The 14,599-nt window shown below is 44.7% G+C and overlaps 1 protein-coding gene across 5 annotated transcripts in view; it reads right to left on the bottom strand.

The window, feature by feature from the left end:
• The window catches only part of DDB2 (damage specific DNA binding protein 2), a 29,249-nt gene extending 14,650 nt beyond the window's left edge, over positions 1 to 14,599 (bottom strand). For 2 of the 5 annotated variants that reach the window (XM_083604827.1, XM_083604824.1), the window contains exons 1-3: positions 13,683 to 13,800; positions 10,551 to 10,737; positions 1,201 to 1,331 (exon numbers count right to left, since the gene is read on the bottom strand). In XM_083604827.1, coding sequence (XP_083460953.1) covers positions 1,201 to 1,331; positions 10,551 to 10,725 — 306 coding nt within the window. In that variant the 5' untranslated portion in view covers positions 10,726 to 10,737; positions 13,683 to 13,800. Of the gene's footprint in view, positions 1 to 1,200; positions 1,332 to 10,550; positions 10,738 to 13,375; positions 13,512 to 13,682; positions 13,801 to 14,307 lie in introns of those variants that run through there. The other 3 variants (XM_083604826.1, XM_083604828.1, XM_083604825.1) reach the window with 3 other exon arrangements.

Genomic DNA, 14,599 nt, shown 5'->3' with positions numbered 1-14,599 from the left:
GAGATAAGCCCTACAATTCCCATATACTCAAGTCTGTGCTACTCTTCCAACTACTGTATACTGCTAACAGGTTCAACTGTGGACCATACTACACTACATGCATCCATATGTATCTTCCCTCTAATTTTCTTTTTTAACAGAAAACAACCTCTAGATCAGGTGTGGATCAGGAAGCTTTTTGGCCAGATCTTCATCTCTCCACACCCTGCAGGCTAACTTTGATAGGTGAGTCAATGAGCTGTCAATCAGCTGATGTCATAATGATGTCATAATGTTGTCAACATGCATTTCTGCATCTAGATGATGCAAGCTTCACCAGAGGTACAACAAGAGGAGCTGTGGAACTCTTTACCTGCTCGTTTTTCTACTTTAAATTGTTCCCCTCCCCAGCTGGTTTTCTCCAGAAATGATAAGGGAAAAGGAATATGGTGAGAAGATGAGCAACACGACAATGAGAAATTATTATCCTGTCCATACAGGGGCAAGAGTGAAAAGAAATGGTACTATGTATTTCCAGAATTAAAGGCTTACATTTGATGTGGTGGAGCAAAGGAAAAGTTTGTAGATAGCCATGGTTTAGCGTTGCATCTCATTATAACCTTAATGCTATGAGCCTGAGCAAAGCACTACAGTCACACATGGCTAAATCAGCAGAATTTACTTTAGCTTTTAAAGAATCCCAGCTTAGTTACAATTGGACCAACAATTGTAAACATTGTAAACAATTGGAGTTTTTATAGAAACTCCAGTTAGCCTATCAAAACAGGCCAGCTTCATAATCCATGGTTTCGAGTTGACTTGTTATGAAACTTACTTTAGTTTTGTTTTAAACCAGGATTCCTGGTTCAAAAATAATGCTAAGCCAATATACTCTGCCAGTATCCCTCTCCCAATTGCACAGGAGGAGGAGGATGGAGAGTCAGTCTTTCTCAAGCTCATTCTAGCTAAACCATCATTTAGCATTATGTGCAAATGCAACCAGAGTGTCATGCAGTCAGGTGGATTTTAAAAAAGGAAAAATCTACACATGGCTGTATTATGCATACTATGGAGGGAACATAAACATGGGTCAAACAGTCAATAATAACAGAACTGCAACTCTTTTCTCCTCCACACTACTATGCAGAGTATGCATTTAGATAGGAATAGAAACTGCAGGAACCTCAGGTGTTCAGCCAGTTTGTAAGGAAAAACACCTACCTTTCTGAGCTGTGTCCCAATAGCACCACCCAGCATATTCTGATGTAGATAATGGACAATGTTCTTCTGTGTTTCTCGCCGATGGAAGAACACCCCTGTTTTTCTGACCATGGATCCATGGAAAGCTTCTCCTGCCAGACAACAGCAAAAGTTATATTACTACCTACTTACATGCTCATTTAGGACAGATTTCAGGTTTTTAAAAAATAAAATAAAAATGGACACATACCCCAAACTGGAGCCAGGTGCAACGAAACAAAAAACATACTTTAAAACAAATTCTAGTCAGTTTTCAAAACAAGCCACTTCAAATCATGAGTTATAAGGCTGGCTTGTTAAATTAACCAGAGCCTATTTTAAACTGCAGTCTCTGGTTTAATTGTAATAACAAGCCAGGATTCTGTGAAAGCAAAATAAAACACTGCTGAAGTCTCTTGCTGGACATGTTGAAGAAGGTAGGGAGTATACAAGCCCAAGTTTGGGTTGGACTCATTCCAGCTTCTTACACATTTAATGCTAAACTACTACATGCAAAGTACTCCACTGAGTTCAATGAGGCTTATTCTCAGGTTAAGTATGAATAGCATTGCAGGCTAACTCTCACTAAACTAGACTAGGAGCAGCAGACTTTGGCAACCACTACACAGCGGGTGGCACTGAGGTCTAAACCACAGAGCCTAGGGCTTGCCAATCGGAAAGTCGGTGGTTTGAATCCCCGCGACGGGGTGAGCTCCCATTGTTCGGTCCCAGCTCCTGCCAACCTAGCAGTTCAAAAGCATACCAGTGCAAGTAGATAAATAGGTACCGCTCTGGCGGGAAGGTAAATGGCGTTTCCGTGCACTGTTCTGGTTCGCCAGAAGCGGCTTAGTCATGCTGGCCACATGACCCGGAAGCTGTCCGCGGACAGATGCCGGCTCCCTCAGGCTATAGAGTAAGATGAGCGCCGCAACCCCAGAGTCATCCGCGACTGGACCTAATGGTCGGGGCGCCTTTACCTTTACTTTACACTAGATTAGGAGCAGCAAACATGGGCAACCACTGGTTAGGTAGGCGTATAATATTGAGTGCTTCAAGTTTCTGAGCTACTCAAACTCTTCAGCTGGCTGGGTGTTAAGCAAAAGAAAAAACAGGGCAGTGAGAAGACTATGCAAGGAAATAACAATGGCTGCAACAGGCCTGGAAAAACCACAGAGGCTGTATTTTGCCCCCTTTCTGAACTGAAATAGGTTAGGAGTCAGTATAGCTCTACCAGGTTAAAAATGAGCTAAAAAGTAAGGTAGCTGGAGACATCATTCTTAAAGCACAGTGGAAGAAAATAAATATTGGCCCAGTTTAGGATAAAAACACAATATTCCAGATACTTCCAAAAGAATGAGAATATAAACCCCAGCCAAGCCCCCTGGAGTTCCTGCAGAAACAGAATATTCCAGGTTTGTTCTGTAGTCTACAGAAAATGTGCAGAGCTATTGGCAGGCTGTTCTCAACAAACAAACCTGCTGACTCTTCATGGAAAAGTCTAAAAACACTGTTGTCCAGGGAGAATTTTGCTGAGCAACTCAGCTTGGGATTTGTTTTCGAACATTGGTTCTTTGTTTTGTGTTTAATTACCAGAGACATCTACAGCAACACAGAATCTGACTGCAACATATCTAATCACCCCCAAAGCAAAGGAATACGGCATATTGCAATTTTTAAGGAGTCAAGACGACAACAGTCCTCATCATGAGGTAGAAGCAGATCAAATGAAACTCTTGAAACATGTATTTTTGCAAGGAAGGGTCCATAATAAAACAAAAGTGTTTCCTTAGTCAACCAAAAGGAGAGAATATTAAGGATGCAACCCCATTCAAATAACAGCAAAACTCCCCCCTGATTTTAACTGGCCTGGTAAATCTCTATGTCACAGCAGCACAGGAGCGTCTCCACCCCCATCATTCTGCCCGGACGCTGAGGTCCAGCGCCGAGGGCCTTCTGGCGGTTCCCTCATTGTGAGAAGCAAAGCTACAGGGAACCAGGCAGAGGGCCTTCTCGGTAGTGGCGCCCGCCCTGTGGAACGCCCTTCCAGCAGATGTCAAAGCGATAAACAACTACCTGACATTCAGAAGACATCTTAAGGCAGCCCTGTTCAGGGAAGTTTTTAACGTGTGATATTTTATTGTATTTTTTGTTTTTATGGAAGCCGCCCAGAGTGGCTGGGGAGGCCCAGCCAGATGGGCGGGGTATAAATAATAAATTATTATTATTATTATTATTATTATTATTATTATACTTGCTGTTTAAAATATAGATCTTCTACATTCATATGCAAAGCAGTGGGGCTGCTACTAAAAGGGGGCATAAACAGAGGTATTGAGCACTCACTCCCCCATCCCTGGCAAGTACTTTTTGTTAGGATATTTCCGTTCCACCTTAAAAGGGAGCAGGATGTTTGTGTCACAGCCTGCGTATTTCCTGTTCACAGGATGTTTATGTTTGTCTGTTCCTTTCGTTTTCTGCCTGTTTTGCCTGAGCAGTCGGAGCAGATGGTCATGATTTCTTTGTTCTGACCATCGCCAAATAAACTGTAAATATGCTGTCCTGCTGTGCAACTTTTGCTGTGTGAATTCTGCTGTTAAGAGTGTGCACTAAGCCAGAGGCTTAGTGTCGCTAAATTGCTGATACTGCGTGACTACGGGAGGTCGATGGATCGTCCGGCACCGAGCTTGGGGGGCTCAGATGGACATTATCTCCCTGGCAGTATCCCAACAACAGGTTTCGGGCCCAGATTCACGGCACTTGCAGGAGAGTAAGACTGCGACAGACTGCTGAGGTATGTGTGGGAAAAGCGAAAGCAGAGGCTTTTCTGTTGCCGCGGCAGCGTCTTTGATGTCCGGCTGGCCTAATTGGCCTGGGAGCCGAGCCAAGCAGGCTTCGTGATTTATGAGAGCCAAGATAAGGAGTCTCTGAAGTGAAAAAGACTCACGGCTGAAATTAAGAGCAGGAATGGAGTTTTTCCAAGCCTCTGAAGCTGCTGAGTGTCCAAAGTTACATCGGCACAATTATGAGACCTGGGCAAAATGGTGTGAGAGTCTGCTGCGTCAGTTTGGAGTGTGGCATACTGTGTCTGAAGCCCCTCCAGTTCCTCTGACAGGGAGATGGGAGGCTCAGAATTCGAGAGCCATAGACGTAATAGTCTTGTCCGTCTCTCTGGAGGAAATTGCTACGCTAGCTGGCAACACGACTGCACGTCAGATGTGGAATGCTTTGAAGATAGCCCATCTGCCAGTCATCCCAGCCCAGAGTTTGACTGCATCGGAGGTCCTGGCTGTTTCCCAGAATGCGAGTGAATGCAGGGATGCCGAGGGCACCGGTTGCAAGCTGCAGGGGGAGCTGACTGTGATGTCATCCCAGGCAGCATTCCAGCCTCCAGGGGGAGCCAAGGAGTCGGCAGCTGAGAGCTCTGTTTCCCATGGGAGCCAAGGTCAACTTTGCAGAGGCCGGAAGGCCAGAAGTAAACAAAGGAAACAGCCTGCAGATGGCCCGAAGCAGAAGGGGGGTGAAAGGCCCACGCCAGTGGAAAACAAGGCTTTGTTTGCTGGCACAGCTTCACCAAAGGCTAAAGGCAAGTCTGATGGCCAGGAGCAGGGGGGCAAGCTGCAAAAGCCCACGCCAGCGGAAAACAAGGTTTTGTTTGCTGGCACTGCTTCACCGAAGGCCAAGGCGAGGTTTATTGTGGATTCAGGGTGCACGCGCCATATCGCCAAAGACCGCCATCTATTCATCTCCTTCACACCTCAAGATGGAGAGATCCACCTGGCTGATGGAAGGACTTTGCAAGCTGCAGGAGTTGGGACTGTGAAACTTGCAAGTCTGCATACTACCATCAGAGATGTACTTTTTGTTCCAGGAGCTGCGGACAATTTGCTTAGTGTTCCACAGCTGAATGGGCGTGGTTTTGAAATTACATTCAAGAGGACTGTCTGTGTCATCAGAAAAGGCAAAGAGGACTTTTTGCATGCAAAGTTGTTGGATGGTTTGTTCTGTCTAACTTATGATGACAATGCTGTTGTATCTAATGCTGATTCTTGTTGTGTTGCACAAACTAACAAGGTTCTTCATGCAGGATGCATTCACGATGCACATAGAAGATTTTGTCACCTCTCTTGGCAAGCGCTAGCCAAGATGCCTGAGTTGGTTGAAGGTTTGGACATCAAACCTTGTAAATTTCACATGAAATGTGTATCTTGTGCAGAGAACAAGGTGAAGGTTGCTCCAAAAGGCAAGGAGTCTAGCAGGCAGGCTTCCAAACCCTACCAGCTAGTTCACGCAGACCTGGTTGGGCCTCTAGCGCCCTCTTTGGGAGGAGCAAGGTACTTCATGGTTCTAATTGATTCTTTTTCCAGGTACATTCATGTGTTTGTGCTCGAGCAGAAATCGCAAGCATTTCCTAGGTTCAAGGCATTCTGTGCTTGGTTGGAGAATGCTCATGGTAAACGTATTGGCTGTCTGTTTACTGATCGGGGCGGGGAGTTCACTTCTCAGCAGTTTGAAGCTTTCCTGACTGAGAAGGGAATCCAGCATGACTTGTCAACGCCTAGATCGCCATGGATGAATGGGCTTGCGGAGAGAGCAAATCAAACGTTGCTGCAAGGAATAAAAACCTTGTTGCATGATGCCAACCTCCCTGAGAAGTTTTGGGGGGAGGCTCTCTCGAATTTTGTTTACAGTTTTAATCGCAGACTGTCATCACCTATTGGCTGTACTCCCTATGAGAAAATGTTTGGTAAGAAACCTAACACCAAGCACTTGAGAATCTTTGGTTCTGACATGTGGGTACACACCCCACAAAGCAACAAGCTTGGGAAGCGTGGGGCACATGGTTTGTTCATGGGGTACGAAAAAGGTGCATACAGAGTATGGATGACTAACTCTAAATCCATAAAGTTCACAAGGAGTGTTGAGTACAATCCTAAGTGGGGGGAAAATGTGGGAATTTTCCAGAGTTACCCAGAGGAGGATGAAGGTGATGTGAAGAAAGCAGATCATGCTGAGAAAGCTGAGAAAACTGAGGATGATGATGATGATGATGATGATGATGATCAGAGTTCGGATTCCAGTTCAGTGGGCGGCGCTGCTGCTGCTGTCAGTGACAGTGATGACACAGCAGACTACAAGAGCGCAAAGGCCTCAGTCAGACCATCTGATGCGTCTGACAATGAACTGGAAGAACCACTGTTCACCATTGGTCACTTTTCTCCTAAGAAGGAGGAGATGAGTCCAGAAGACTTGCGTCTAGTTCGCAGGTCTGAAAGGGCGACCAAAGGCAGACCTCCAAAGAGATTTGCTGATGAGTTTGCTAAGACAGCAACTGCTGTTCTTAGTAGCTCAGAGAAGGTGTGGGAACCTTCAAGCTTCAAAGAGGTCCAGGAGTTAACCTCTAAAGATGCTGAGCCTTGGCTTAATGCCATGAAGGCTGAAGTTGATTCCTTGAACAGGAACCAAACTTGGGAGCTGGTACCGGTAGTCCCAGGGATGAGACTGGTTGGCAGCAAATGGGTCTTCAAGGCCAAGACAGACCAGAATGGCAAAGTTGTCAGACACAAAGCCAGATTGGTTGCCAGAGGTTTTTCACAGGTACCAGGGCAAGATTACCACGAGACCTACTCACCCACCGTCAAATATGAGAGCATTCGGCTGATGCTCAAGATCGCTGCGGAGGAGAAACTGCATGTTTCCCATCATGACATAAATACAGCTTTTTTGTACGGAATTTTGGGGGAGGAGCTGTACATGCTTCCACCTGACGGGATGCAGATACAGAAGGGAATGGTCTGTAAACTGCGGAAATCCTTATATGGTCTCAAGCAGAGTGCCAGGTGTTGGAACACAAAACTCACTGAAACGTTGCTTTCTCTAGGTTTTCACCAGGGCAAAGCTGATCTGTGTGTGTTTGTCAAGGAGGAGGGGCAAAACAAACTGTATTGTTTATGTTTTGTTGATGATCTTCTGATGTTTTGGAAGAATCAGGCTTTCTACCAAAGCACCCTAGCTCAGCTGAAGGAGTACTTTGACATGAAGGATCTTGGTGAGGTATCCAACTATCTTTCTCTGCAGGTGGAGAGGGACCAAGCAGGTAATTTTCTGGTACACCAAACACAGAAAATTGCTGATGTATTAACCAGGTTGAATTTGGTTGATGCAAACCCAGCAGACACACCGATGGTGACAGGTTACCAGGTAGACAGTACTGCTGAAGCGTTTTCTGACACAACGCTGTACAGATGCATTCTAGGCAAGTTGAATTTCATTGCTAGATGTTCAAGACCTGACATTGCTGTAAGCACTAACCTGCTTAGCAGACATGCTAACAATCCTACTGTTCAGGATTGGAAAGCTCTGAAGCGCATAGCCCGGTATTTGAAAGGGACTATGCACTACAGGCTGAGGTTCACCAGTCAGAAGACTGGAGGTCTTGAAATCTTTGCAGATGCAAGTTTTGGAAGTGACACCACGGATGGTACAAGCACTTCTGGAGTATGCTACATGTACAACCACTGCCTGTTTGACTGGTTGTGCAAAAAGCAGACGACAGTTAACCTAAGTTCCTGTGAAGCAGAACTCAATGCTCTGTCATTTTCACTCATGGATTGTGAATGGTTGATGCAACTGTTTAAGGACATTGGGGTTTCTGTGAAATGTCCTATACAAGTGTATCAAGACAATAGATCTTGTTTGGCTTTGCTGAACTCGGAGAGTTGCAAGCAAAGGACCAAGTACTTGCAGATTAAGCTACATCGTGCAAGAGAGTGTATTCAGAAAGGACTCATTCAGGTGTCCTACATGCCAGGAAATGAAATTCCTGCTGATCTGTTGTCTAAGGTTGTTAACAGAGAACAACTTAAGGTTTACGTACAAAGGTTGCAATTGGGTTGAACCACAGGTACTACAGGTTACACGGAAAGGGGGAGGATGTTAGGATATTTCCGTTCCACCTTAAAAGGGAGCAGGATGTTTGTGTCACAGCCTGCGTATTTCCTGTTCACAGGATGTTTATGTTTGTCTGTTCCTTTCGTTTTCTGCCTGTTTTGCCTTTCGTTTTCTGCCTGTTTTGCCTGAGCAGTCGGAGCAGACGGTCATGATTTCTTTGTTCTGACCATCGCCAAATAAACTGTAAATATGCTGTCCTGCTGTGCAACTTTTGCTGTGTGAATTCTGCTGTTAAGAGTGTGCACTAAGCCAGAGGCTTAGTGTCGCTAAATTGCTGATACTGCGTGACTACGGGAGGTTGATGGATCGTCCGGCACCGAGCTTGGGGGGCTCAGATGGACATTATCTCCCTGGCAGTATCCCAACACTTTTCTTATATCCAGTCTTACTTTAAACCAGAGATTTCCAAACTGTGTGCTGTGACACCGTAGTGTGCACTTTGTAGGTGTATCGCGTGAACACTTCCTGCACTCTTCCCGGGGCTGGAAACGGGGTAGTTTAACCTCTGGTTTTCTAGTAAAACTGAATTACTGTGTTGCAAAATGATGCATGTCTAAAAAGTGTGTCACCAACATGGAAAGTTTGGAAAGCTCTGCTTTAAACATGGAGCATGAGAGTGCCTGAAAAGGGTTTAAACATTCCCACACTCTACTGGCCCTTTCCACCACATGAATGGGGCAGACCCAGATTTCAAAAGATGCAGTCTCATTATTGCCACATACAGTATTGGGTCTCTGTCATTCCTCAGCTGGGAGACTCCTCATCAGAGGACAACCTGTACTCCCCAGCACTACGACAAGCCTGGGCTCAGACTCAGGTTGAGGTGAGGCCATCCACACTACAAGTGAGTTCAGCCTCTGGGGTTGCGTGTGCACAAGTCCTGAGCCTGGAGGAGAGATGGTACCTCAAATGCTAGACAAGATTCACCTCATTAGAAGGGCCTGACTGCAGACAAGCACTCCATAGGGGCCAATGAGACTTCTGGATGAAGGCAGCTGATAGGAGTCATCTGGATTTAGGGTGTGAGTCCAGCACTTCCAGCTCAAAAAACCCCCCATACTTGGCTGGAAGAACTGCTGGAACAATGCCTTTGTACCAGAACTGTGACAGATTTGGCTGACTGACTAGCCTAAGCCTGACCTCAGACCTGTCACCTGCCATGCCTTTGTTTGCCCATGGATTAAACTTGAAGATGACCTCAGACTATCCCGAGCTTGCTTCTTACTAGACTTCTTGTTTTAGGCCCCGATTACTTGGACCATAACCTTGGATACCACTTCTGCTTTTGCTCCTGTCAGTATTGCCTTAACCCAGCCCTGTTCCCTAAAGAATCTAGTGAGAGCAGGACAGCCCCATTTTGAACTTGCATATGTGCAGGGCTTTTACACTTCTAGCCTTATCTGCACTATTGAGAGTCTTCTAATGTCAAAAGACTTTTAACACAGAGAGTTATATTTGGACCTGCTTATATCATGAAGATTATTTCTTTAAGAGGCTTTATTTTCTAACGTTTTTCGGGCTGTACAAAGCTTCATCTTCTTTTTAAAGCCAGTGCAGTTTTTTTAACAATACTCGCAAAATAACATTCAAACAAAAACTAAGTGAAGAGTAAAAATAGGTCCATAAAGGGAGATATGGAAAAGATAGATTAAAGTGTTTTTACCAGATAAATTAGGAAGGCAAAATATACTGGACTGCTGAATGGGATAAATAAGTCTCAAGGAAAGTTGACCAAATGTTCCTGTACTTGTCTTTGTGTTCACATCAATGCATTACTAGTTCAAATAAGGAAAGGGAGTGTAAACCATTCATTCACTGTTGTATGGAAAGGAACAGCTTCTCCTTCCAGCATTGAAGCACCATTCATTTCTCTGACCCTGGAGCACACATGACTCAGGGCCCAGTGGTAAATTCCAAATAGCAGGAATGCAATTGTAAAACATGCATATATCTGAAATATAATGAAGTTTGCAGGACCAAATTAAATAATTACCAGAACATTAACTCAAAAAGTGTTACAACTGAGCAGCCCCACATGAAGCGACAAAGAATTTGATTTCTGCTTCACACTGCTGTACAAAGCAAACTTTTAAAAATCTCCCAATTTTACTATGTGGGGATTAAATTACCTTTGTTAGTTAAGAGGCAAACCACCAAAACAAGCTGCATTTAGAGCTGATTTCATTATTACTATTTTGGCCTAGAGAGAAGCAAAAGGCTTGCAGAAAAAATGACAGGGGAAAAGATTAAATATGAAGAGATCAAATTACATGTACCCATGGTCTGTTAGCAATAGCAACTATCAGAACAAACAATACCAACAGAATCAAATTGCATTAGCATTACATTGACACATATGAGAAACGTATGTTTGAAGACCTTACCCATTTTCTCCAGAAGCTTGGGGGCTTTTTTCACAAGTAATTTATTTGCATGTGGCTCATTTTCCAGCTCTCTGGTGTCTCGCTTCCTTTTCCCAGTTGTTTTTGCCTCTTTTTCTGATGGACACTCAGGAGACTTTTGTAGTTTCTTGTCCCTTGGCTGCTTCCCAGGGGCCATTCTGGTAAATCACTGAGAAAGACCAATGTGGTGGGGGGAATATAGTCATAGAAGAACTCTTTTGATTCTTACGAAAAGTAGCATACATTTTTAAAGTAGCTTAAAATGGAAGTAAACAGCAAATGTAACATGAGATTTCAAGCCCCACCATTTCATAAATCCTCACCAATACTTTCTTATTATGCATTCTCTTTTTACATTTATATCCCAGTTTTCTTCCATCAGGGAACTCCAGATAGCATGCAAAAGTTCTGAGGAGGTCCCAGGACCAAGACCACTTCGCTTCAGGTTGAAGCCTCATGAGCCTTCAGATATACCCTACAATGCCATCAATTTTGCCCCTTACATGGGATCAGCATAGCATTAACTTCCACTACAGACTGAAAATTGCATTTCTATACCTCTCAAAATCCCTGTCTCTAGAAAGACTAGCATTTTACTTGCACTACACTGGGAAATAATTTTATTAAACTAAACCTTTGCTCCAGATCAGGACATTAACCCTTTTCACAACACATTCATGAGCTTTACTCCCAGGTAAGTGGATATGGGACTGCCCCCTTACAGAGAACTCCTGCGGAAGTCAGGGAGCGACAAATAATCCTAGGCTATCAATTTTGGGGCCCTCCCTCACTGCTAACAAACCTTTTCCCAGCCCTAGAAGAAGAGGAGGAGGAGTTTGGATTTGATATCCTACTTTATCACTACCCCAAGGAGTCTCAAAGCTTCCTCCCCCACAACAAACACTCTGTGAGGTGAGTGAGGCTGAGAGACTTCAGAGAAGTGTGACTAGCCCAAGGTCACCCAGCAGCTGCATGTGGAGGAGCAGGAAAGCGAACCCGGTTCACCAGATTATGAGTCCACCGCTCTTAACCACTACACCACACTGACTTTCCTTTCTGCAGGATCCAACAACCCCCTCAGTCAATTTAATTTCTTCCCAGAAACTAAGGATTGCTTGCTTAGTACTGTGTAGGTATTCTTCTCCCTTCCCTTGATCTTAAGAGGATAAGAGCAAGGAATATCAGAAAACAAAGAATTGCCATGAAATTGCCATAATTGAAGTTGTTCAATCTCTGAAGCATCAGATGTTAGTAATTGACTGGATGAGGGCAAAACAGACTGAAGCTTAATCCAGACAAGACAGAGATTCAGAACAGATAAAGTACTTCATTATGCAGCACACAGTTAAACTATTCAATCAACTTCAGTAAAATAATATTCTTGTGTACAGTCTATAGATATTTTAACTCGAAGCAGTCATAAGGTGTTTAATTATTCTACAGTTGCATTTCACAATTTATTTATTTTTTTGAATTATTATTAAATTTATTACCTGCCTTTCATCAACAGCTTCCAGGGTGGGTTACAACAATTTAAAATTCAGTGTTAAAAACAGGTCAAACAAATAGTCACAGGAAAAGGTTGGTAATTTGAAACACACACACATCTCAGATGCCAAATGCTAGGGTAAATAAACAACAGCCCAGTAATGAGAAGCAGACCGGTAGTGGTTGCAAGCAGAGGGAGATGAAAAATCAGAGTGGGGTGGGACTGCGTTCATATATATCAATTATTCTCAGCAGGAATAAAACCTCATTTACCCTAATTCTGAATAAAACATACCAAAACAAACTGAGAATATTTATTCTGTAAAGGCAACATGCCTGGGGGGTGAAATAATGTGAAATAGCGAAAGCACTTTGACAAACATACTCCAGTATCCTCAATCCAGCTTCTCCTGTTTTTTCCCCTGCTGCTCTGAGGGGCTTATCCCAAGTCCCAAGTGGGGAGGAGGAGGTCAACATTCATTCGTCTGATTGCTTAGGGACAGTCCTTAACAATGGTGCTGCCTGCGGAGTGCCAAAGCATTGAAGCTACCTCCATGTTTTGTGCCCTTTCTTCAGAAATGGCCAAGTGATTTACTTTTTTATAAAAAAGGAAAGTGAAAAATTGGGAAGGGGTTTTCTGCTGGTCTTTGGGCCCCAAATTCTACCCCTTTTACTTATCTGTTAGTGGTCCTGGGTCCACCTGTATTCAAAAGGCACTGGAAGCAAATGTAGCCAATGGCTGCTAGACAAATTATGCCACTTCCTGCTCTTTCCAAATACATTTATAATAGTTTCCAAATGGCCATATGATATTTAATGACAAAGCAATTTATTTTACGTTTATTATCAAAATAGCTAAGTACAAGGAGTTGTGGCATAGCTAGTGTGTGGCGGTGTGCATTTGAATATGAGACCCTCAAAACAAAATCCCTGTTTAACACCTTGTGTTGTCAGTGTCCTTAATAATAACAATGATGATGATGATAATACTTTGGGGCATTATTCAGTGGCTATAAAGCTCCCCTTGCATGCTGACTGGGCAGCTCTAGGACGCTGGAGACATGAACCTTCCTGCAGGAAAAAAAAATAACGGGTCTTTGACCCCTGCAACCCTGAAATACTACACCACTGATCTTAACACACAAAATATTTTCACCAGTAACAATAGCTAAGTGCAATGATCAGAAAAGGAAGGGAAAAATTCAAGACACCACCTAAAAGCAAATACTGCAGGGGGGATGCTCCTCCTCTCTCTCTTCCTCAAATACAGCACGTGAAACAACTTTCAGTTTTATGTAAGTTCAATATTATTAGCATACCAGAGGCGGGCCAAATAGTACAAGGCTGCCTAAGTAGAACCGCCCGCCCTCCTCACGCTGGACCAAAACGAAAAAAGCCCACCGCCTTTCGAGCTTGAGGGGACTTTGAAATAAGGTTGGGGGCAGCAAGGCGGAGCCTGAAGCAAAGAAGGAGGTCCTTGGCGTCGGATAGGGAGAAGCAGGGACTGCAAGCGAAGGGGAGGGCTGTGTATCCTCCGAGGGGGGAAAGCGCCTCCCGAGCGCGGAAGCCTCCGGCACAAGTTGCAAGGGGTGCAAAAGGGAAGCGGTAGCCAAGGGCGCCCCTCACCTGAACTCCCTTGACCGCACGCTCCTTGCTAACGAGGCCGCCCCGGCTGAGGAGGGGATGGACAAAAGGCGCGGGAAGGAGGAGCCGCCTCCTCGCCGGTTTCATAACCTGATTGGGGGCGTATAGAGGAAGAAAGGAGGGAGGGAGCCGAGAAGAGCTTTACGCGGGAAATTAGCCGGGTTTAGGCGTGGCTTCGGATGGGGAACCGTGTGGCTGGCAGGCGAGCAGGCAGCCTCCCTCGGCTGGGCGCTTTCTCTTTCCTCTCGCCGGAAGGAGGCGCCACGAAATGGTCTGCAGCTGCACCGAGAAGGAGCTCTCCCCGCGGCCTTATGTTTACGTATAACCTAAACAAGCTATAGCTTCGGGCCCCACTCTCTTGGAGCCCCCCCCCCCAAAATAAAGGATAAAAACCTGGGCGTACATTTCCAAAATACAAGATAGAAAACAAAAAAAACCTATCTACAGCAACAGTGATTTGTGTTGTATAGGCTCCTGTTGGTTATGTGCAAATGGCTTTAGATACCTATTAGGTCCATAAATTAACATATAGTATATATTCAACACAAAAAACAGCGACAATTTGTTGTTGACAAAGGACAGCTGGACATAGAAAGGGCCCCGTTACCTTCAGTAGCTTTGGGCCTCATTAAACCTTAATCCGGCCCTGGTTACACCAGAATTTGGCCCTGGCGGCTGATTTATTTGTTCTTTAAATCGTAGGAAGAGAGATATAGGAGGGTGGTTGCTTCTTTAAGTGCCGCCTGGAAGCATCCTGGGGCGGGGAGGGGAAATAAGTTATCTGAGCGTGTGCAGAGTGCCACGGCCATAACCACTGGCAGCTCAAGTGCATAAACAGGTTCAGCCTGCACCATACTCGAGCCCCGGAATCAGTTAGCATAGGAGCCAACTCCTAGGGG

This window comes from Podarcis filfolensis (genome assembly GCF_964270895.1).
Source record: "Podarcis filfolensis genome assembly, chromosome: 1".
Classification (NCBI taxonomy): domain Eukaryota; kingdom Metazoa; phylum Chordata; class Lepidosauria; order Squamata; family Lacertidae; genus Podarcis; species Podarcis filfolensis.
The sequence above is the reverse complement of the archived record's forward strand: the minus strand, read 5'-3'. Positions and strand labels throughout refer to the sequence as shown.